This window comes from Podarcis muralis, chromosome 14, assembly GCF_964188315.1.
Source record: "Podarcis muralis chromosome 14, rPodMur119.hap1.1, whole genome shotgun sequence".
Lineage (NCBI taxonomy): Eukaryota > Metazoa > Chordata > Lepidosauria > Squamata > Lacertidae > Podarcis > Podarcis muralis.
The window spans coordinates 19,854,752-19,862,618 of NC_135668.1; the positions used below are offsets into that span (position 1 = coordinate 19,854,752).

The 7,867-nt window shown below is 46.4% G+C and overlaps 1 protein-coding gene across 1 annotated transcript; it reads left to right on the forward strand.

The window, feature by feature from the left end:
* Positions 1-3,204: 3,204 nt before the first annotated feature.
* On the forward strand, positions 3,205-3,739 carry LOC144325493 (mitochondrial import inner membrane translocase subunit Tim9-like; the record flags this gene model as incomplete). The annotated part of the gene is made up of 2 exons (XM_077918922.1): positions 3,205-3,345; positions 3,692-3,739. Coding segments are annotated over 2 exons (189 nt in total), but the record flags the coding sequence as incomplete, so codon positions are not given.
* Between the last annotated feature and the right edge of the window lie 4,128 nt (positions 3,740-7,867).

Genomic DNA, 7,867 nt, shown 5'->3' on the forward strand with positions numbered 1-7,867 from the left:
AGGGGGAATTGCTTGTAACAATGTGTATGTTGAGAGGAACATGTGTTAAAATGCAAACTGGTGAACTGACGTGAAGACTCACCAGCTACCCCACCACCTCACACCTCATGTTCTGAGCTGCAAAAGACTTAGCATCCCTCCTAACCAGGTCTGGCCTCCAGAGCTACAAGTACAGTGGTACCTCGGGTTAAGTACTTAATTTGTTCCGGAGGTCTGTTCTTAACCTGAAACTGTTTTTAACCTGAAGCACCACTTTAGCTAATGGGGCCTCCTGCTGCTGTCGCACCGCCAGAGCACGATTTCTGTTCTCATCCTGAAGCAAAGTTCTTAACCTGAAGCACTATTTCTAGGTTAGCAGAGTTTGTAACCTGAAGTGTATGTAACCTGAAGCGTATGTAAGCCGAGGTACCACTGTACTGAAAAGCAAGGGCAACTGCCATTCAACCTGTGTTGATAACATTCCTATCACTATTAAGAGGCATTAACGTATAAATGCAGCAAATACTCTTAAGACAATGGAGGGACTATAGTTCAGCGGCAGATCACCAGCTTTGCCTGCAGAAGGTTCTGGGTTCAATCTTTTGGCATCTCCAGGCAGGATAGAGGATGTCCTCTGCCTGGAAACCTGGAGATCCGCTGTCAGCCAGTGTAGAATAGACAATACTGAGCTAGACAGACCAATGAATCTGGCTCCACATGAGGCAGCTTTCTATGTTCCTAAAATAGACGTCCTTTCTTTGCAATTTAATATTTAACATATCGCGAAATAGGTCTGGAAACATCGCTGAAAATCTTTCCTTACCCCCTGATATCTGAAATGATGCTATGCTCACAAACACTCCTCACGAAACCTGGTGTTGGGAGCAAATTGGTTAAACATATGCCAGTCTCTGAAGACAATTTTTAAAAGTCTTTGTGGACCAAGCTGCACATTATATCTGGTTTGCTACTGTGTATGTGTGTGTTTGCATGGGAGATAGGAGGGCATGAGAGAGAGGTCTGGATTGGGACCCTAGTGTGAGGACTGGGGGGGGGGGTGCAGTGCCCCACTGTAGACCAGGTCCATATTATTATTATTATTATTATTATTATTATTATTATTATTATTATTATTTTCCATGAGGCATCCTGAAGCAGTTTACAGTACAATAAAAGCATACATTGATAAAAAGAATTAAAACACTTGCTAAACACAGGCACACATATTTATTGGCACATACATAAAATCAATTCAAATCCAATACAAGGGACCAGTTGTAATGAAGATCTCCATTCAGAAAGCTTGTTGAAATAGGAATGTATTTAGCAGGCACCGAAAAGATAATATACAGAAGGACTGAGCTCTCCATGCCTGCACTGAGGGGAGGAACTGTCGTGGTGTGTGGGGAATCCCCCACAGTGCAAAATGGGAGCAGCATTTTGCCAGGGTCAGGAATCAGAAAGTCGACCCTATTCTTGCTAAATAAGGATGTGAGGTGGATAAAGCTACCAACTTCTCCTACCCCCCACCCCACCCCACAAATCTGCTTCTGCGGCCTTAACAGCAGTTTGATCTGCAAACACCAGCAGGTCATATAATGCTTCTTTCCATGTTGTAAAAATGTTCGCTGGCTAATTTCTATGGATCGAGGGGCGATTAAAAAGGGAAAAGAGCATTCCAAGACTTGAATCCCGGGTCAGTTGGCAACAACCCAGATGATGATTAACTAGAGTTTGTTTGTTTTTAAAGAGGAAGTGGAAGCTGTAGCGGTTTGGGAATTTAAAGAAAAGCAAGGGACGCGGGTGGCGCTGTGGGTAAAAGCCTCAGCGCCTAGGGCTTGCTGATCGAAAGGTCGATGGTTCGAATCCCTGCAGCGAGGTGCACTCCCGTTGCTCGGTCCCAGCGCCTGCCAACCAAGCAGTTCGAAAACACCCCCAGGTGCAAGTAGATAAATAGGGACCGCTTACTGGCGGGAAGGTAAACGGCGTTTCCTTGTGCTGCGCTGGCTCGCCAGATGCAGCTTTGTCACGCTGGCCACGTGACCCGGAAGTGTCTCCGGACAGCGCTGGCCCCTGGCCTCTTAAGTGAGATGGGCGTACAACCCCAGAGTCTGTCAAGACTGGCCTGTACGGGCAGGGGTACCTTTACCTTTACCTTTAAGCAAACAAAGGATACGTTTTTAGCATGTTTCATTGAATAGATACCGTTATCATCATCATCAACAACAACAATAACAACAACATCTCCTTTTGGATTTGACTCTGTTATTCCTCTGCCCATCAGGAATAACACACTGTTTGAATGTACATGCATACTGTCCAGTCCAACCTTCCCCAACTTGGTGCACTCCAGATGTTTGGGACTAAACCTCCCATCACCTCCAGCCAGCACAGCAACATCTGGAAGGCACCAAGGTGAGGAAAGATGGTGTAGTCTAAGAGCAAGCTGCACTGCCTTTCTAAGGCCTCCATTTTCTTCCTTTTGAAAAACTGACCTCAGCAATCTACCGCTAGATGGCAGTGTGGCAAAGCACTCCCTTAAAAAAAGAGAGAGAGAGAAATCTAGAGGTATACTTGCTTGGGCCTGTTTTGGAAGAAGGATGGCGACTCAGACACCATTCCTATGCTAAAGGTGGGACATTAAACATTTTAAAAAACTCCCCTATACAGGGCGGCCTTCAGATGTCTTCTAAAGGTTGTATAGTTACTTATCTCCTTGGCTTGGGGGTTGCATAACTCCATGCCCTCCAACATTTCTCCAATGAAAATAGGGGAAAGCGGGATATTCTGGGTTCAAATCAGAAACCAGGACACCTTCTGTAAATCCAGGACTGTCCCTGGAAAATAAGGACATTTGGAGGGTCTGCACTTGGATGGCAGGAACAAATTCACGGAGGCAGTGGCATAGCTAGGCACTTGGGTGCCTGGTGTGGGGGCATGTCCTGCAGCCAGGGGCGGGCTGCCCATGGGGGTGGGGCGAACCTCTCCGATGCTTGGAGCTTCTCTGCTGCCTCCCTCTCAGCTGTAGGGTGTCTGAGGGAGAGGCAGTAGGCAGACACAAGTCCCACGCTGCCGTTTCAGGCAGCACAGAACCTGCAGGTGCCTAAGCCATCACGTCGCTCCTAAAAAGTTTTGTGAGGAGATGGAAGGTAAAGCTATCCTAGAGTCTGCCGGCGCTGATTCGTCTCCAGCACGAGGGTAATGTGGCAGTTATCTGAGTGCTAAAATAAGGCTGGACAAATATCGGAATCTGATCAGATCAAGCAGTTCAAGGAATTTCTTGGGACATATAACAAACAGACAGAAACCTGCTGCCTGGATTGTGTGAAAGATTTCACCAGCCGAGAAGTCAAACCAGAAGAGATGGCTTGCTCAGAGCACTGCTTACAGAAGTATTTGAAAATGACCCAGAGGATATCTATGAGGTTTCAGGAGTACAGTGGTACCTCTGGTTGCGAACGGGATCTGTTCCGGAGGCCCGTTCGCAACATGAAAAGAGTGCAACCCGCCGTGGCACGTCTGTGCACATGTGGGTTGCGATTCGCCACTTCTGCGCATGCACATGATGTCATTTTGTGCATTTGCGCATGCATGAGTGGCGAAACCCAGTAGTAACCCTTTCTGGTACTTCCAGGTTGCCATGGGACGTAACCTGAAAGAACGTAACATGAAGCAAACGTAACATGAGGTGTGACTGTACCACATTCAGCAGAATGAAGCTCTGGCCGTCAAAGCAGGACTTCTTGGTAGGCCTCGCTAAAAGGCAGGGGCTGCCTTTGTGAAGGAGTGCCAACGTTGATTGTATTGCACACGAAGGTGCATTGGTCACCACCGCTGCTGTGGCAACATCCACCAGTTCAGAACAGAAGAGCTCAGGAAACAACTGAACTGTAGAAACCACCAGGACCTGCAGTTGGGCTTGGCTGTGGCTGCAGAGCTGATGGAGCCTGTTCCGAGATTGCCTTCTATTGTGCATTGAATTAATGTTGATACCACCTTTTTTCTGGAGGCTTGCAGATTTGCTTCTGACCATCACTAGGTTAAAAGATGGGGAGGGAACAACCGCATTTTAGTTTTTGTTGTTTCTTATACAATGACTTAATTTTTAATACACAAGCGTGTCGTCCAAAATTATATCCCAAAGTGTCTAAAGCAAGATTTATTTTTTATTTAATCAAAGTAAAATAAATTGAAATTACTCTTTAAAAAATAAATAAAATAAATAAAAAAGCTCCGTGAGCCCATTTTTTAAACTCATTTGGTCACACACACACACTCCCAAGTGATGACACACCCCTTCCCCCGCCACTGCATGGAGGATGTCTACCAATGGTTGCTAGCCGTGGTGGTTATGCTCCATAAAGCATAGTGTTTCAGTAAATATACTGAGTGGTAGTTGACTAAGTTTTTTCAGAGTGAACATGACTATGTTAGGTCTGTTAATGTCAATGGATCTGCTCAGAGTAAAACTTGGTTGAATATCACCCGTTATATTTATAATATAAGGCTTCTCCATGTTTCTTGCATAATTGTCCACTGTGTTTCTAGGAAGGGGCAGAGCTCAATTGCATGCAGAAGGTCATAGGTTCAATCCCCAGCATGTCTAGGAAGGACAGGGATAAAACTCTGCCTGAAACTCTGGAAAGCCGCTGCCAGTAGACAATACTTAGCTAGATGGACTGATTCAGTATAAGACAGCCTTCCTTTGTTCCTAATAAATTATTATTAATAATAGGAACAATAATAATGGTAAAAGGGTGGCTCTTTTCTGAATACCTACAGTCATACCTCGGGTTACAGACACTTCACGTTGTGCGTTTTCATGTTGTGCACTGCGCCGAACCCGGAAGTACCGGAAGAGGTTACTTCTGGGTTTCAGCGCTCGCGCATGTGCAAAAGCACTAAATTGCGCTTTGTGCATGCGCAGAAGCACCAAATCACAACCCGCGCATGTGCAGATGCGGCAACTCAAGCATCCACTGTTTTTGGAAGAAGAGGCAGAGAAATATAAGATTCTACTTAGTGCTTGTTTTCTAAAAAAAATGTTTAGGGGTACTCTCATTTTCCTACTCATATTGAAAGTCTGCCCCTCAATGAGGCCAAATTTGGATTCACAAAATGTTTAGGGGTATGCATACCCCTGCATCCCCTCAGGAAAAAAAGCACTGGTTCTAACCAACTCAGAGCAGACATATTGAAACAAATAGACCTAAGTGAGTCATGTCCATTAATTTGCATTGGTCTATTCTGAATACGACTAACATTAGAAACATCTCATAATCACCCAATCTATTTTTTTCTCCCTGAAATGCCATTTCTTTTTATGTAAATGCCTGCCAAAGGAATTGGACCTTCCCCATAAGATTCTTTGGGACGGAACAAATAAGGAAATTGGGAGGCGGATATTCTGAAAGTGCTCACTAAAAACAAACTATGTAGGATGAAGTTCGTGCTGAGGGGACAAATACTGCGCCATGGTAACTCACAGTCTACACCAGCAAAATGTGAAATCTGTGATCCATGTAGACATTATGCCTCCTGTAGCTCTAAATGAGACCGAGCCACAAACCAAGGTGACATTTTGAATATTGGCTCGGCTACGAATTCACTAGGAAACCTTGGACAAACCTATTTCAGCCTCAGCTTCCCATCTGCAATATGGCAACAAAGCTGAGCAGCCTTGCAGGGCTGTTTTAAAGGCGCATAATAAGATTGTGCAAATGGAGCATGCTCAACTCTCCAAAGCCCATTATAAATACTAAGTAGTGTGATAAGCCATAATTGTACCATCTCTTTTCTTTGGGAGTTGATTCTGTTTTCCTTGAAGTCAAAAAAACCAAACCTGTTTTGCATGTGTTTCTGTTAATTAGAGGGAAAGAATGAAGCCCCATTCGCTCCAGAGATTCACCTGGCATTGTCCACATGCAAGTATATTTTCAAAGCATAAGGACTAGGAACCTGAAAGAATGGGTGGTTAGACAGGCAAGCAGATAGATAACAGAGGCTAAGTTCCAAACCCAAATGCTGCATTCATTGCATTTGACTGTTCCCATGGCATCAATGGTGGTTGCTCGATTAGGGCAATTCCGGCACTGTCCCGCTAATCTCAATTTGCCCTTAGCCTGCCCTCACCTGCCTGCCTTCTTACAACCAATCAGGGGATGGCTCTGCCTGTCATTGGCTCTGAATCCACCAACTGCTGGTCTCCCCACCTCCTGCCCTACCACCCCAGTGGGCACCTGCCGCCACACAGTGCACATGGGGCACAAACACAGCCCTGGCCCCACAATATTCCTCTTAAAACCTCATCCAGCATTCCAGACCATTGTCACTCCATAAAGGTAAAGGTAAAGGGACCCCTGACCATTAGGTCCAGTCGTGGCCGACTCTGGGGTTGCGGTGATCATCTCGCTTTACTGGCCGAGGGAGCCGGCGTACAGCTTCCGGGTCATGTGGCCAGCATGACTAAGCCACTTCTGGCAAACCAGAGCAGTGCACGGAAACGCCATTTACCTTCCCGCCGGAGCGGTACCTATTTATCTACTTGCACTATGACGTGCTTTCGAACTGCTAGGTTGGCAGGAGCAGGGACCGAGCAACGGGAGCTCACCCCATCGTGGGGATTCGAACCACGACCTTCTGATCAGCAAGTCCTAGGCTCTGTGGTTTAGCGCACAACAAATACCCCTTATATCAATGCCCGCTGCTTTAGAATGCCATGTGTACAGTATGAGGAATTTTAATCTGGTAGTCCTTGTAGAGACGAGACAAGTTCATTCGCTGTTTCCTGACTAACAGATGCTGGCTGAGATGACACTGTATAATCAATGGTTACCTGGCCATTTATATGCTGTTTATTCTAATTATAGTTTCAGTTCCTGCTTTCACTTTCCCTACCCACCCCCACCCACCCCCCGTTCCCCCTCTCCAAATCTATTTTTTGCAGCCTGTAAAAGTAAACACCACTTTCAGCCCAATGTAATTCTTCCACTCCTCTGACTGTGCATCACACAGTTAACGAGAGAGAGAGAGAGAGAGAGAGAGAGAGAGAGAGAGAGAGAGAGAGAGAGAGATTCCATCTGCGAGCTGTGCAATTGAGCAAAAAAATAAGAGTCTGATGGCTGGAGGATGGAAAGAGAGAGAGAGGAAATGCTAAGAGGAAGGGGAGCCATGGCAAAGGGTGGTAGCTCAGTGGCAGAGCTTCTGCTTTCCATGCAGAAGGTTCCTGGTTCAATCCCCATCACCTCCAGGTAGGGCTGGGGAAGAACCCTTATCAGGAGAGCTGCTGCTTACAGTCAGTGTGGGCAGTACTGGACTAGATGGACCGATGGTCTGGTTCAGCATAAGACAGCTTCCTATGTCCCTGTGTTTGAAAATTATGGATGCTACTCAAGTTGAAATGGCATCACAGTGGACGCTCGGGTTGTGAACGTGATCCGTGCGGGAGGCACGTTCGCAACCCGCAGCGTCCGCAACCCGCAGCGCCATGTGTATGCATGCGCATGTCACGATTCAGCACTTCTGCACATGCACAAAGCACGATTTAGTGCTTCTGCTCATGTGCAAGTGCCGAAACCTGGAAATAGCCCATTCCAGTACTTCTGGGTTCAGCACGGTGCACAACCCGAAATCGCGCAACCCAAAGCATCTGTAACCCAAGGTATGACTGTAGTAGAATTTCCAGGCAGGGCTGGCATCAGGGGTCAGCATTGGCAGGCAGCAGTCAGGATCTGCATTGCAGTAGGGGTCCTCTCATCATCCCCGCTCATCCTTTTCCTGGCTGTTACTACCTGTTCACCCGCCAACTCCAAGCATCATAAAAAGAACGTAGGAAGTGACCTTATATTGAGTCAGGCCATTGGTCTATCTAGGTTAATACTGTCTACAC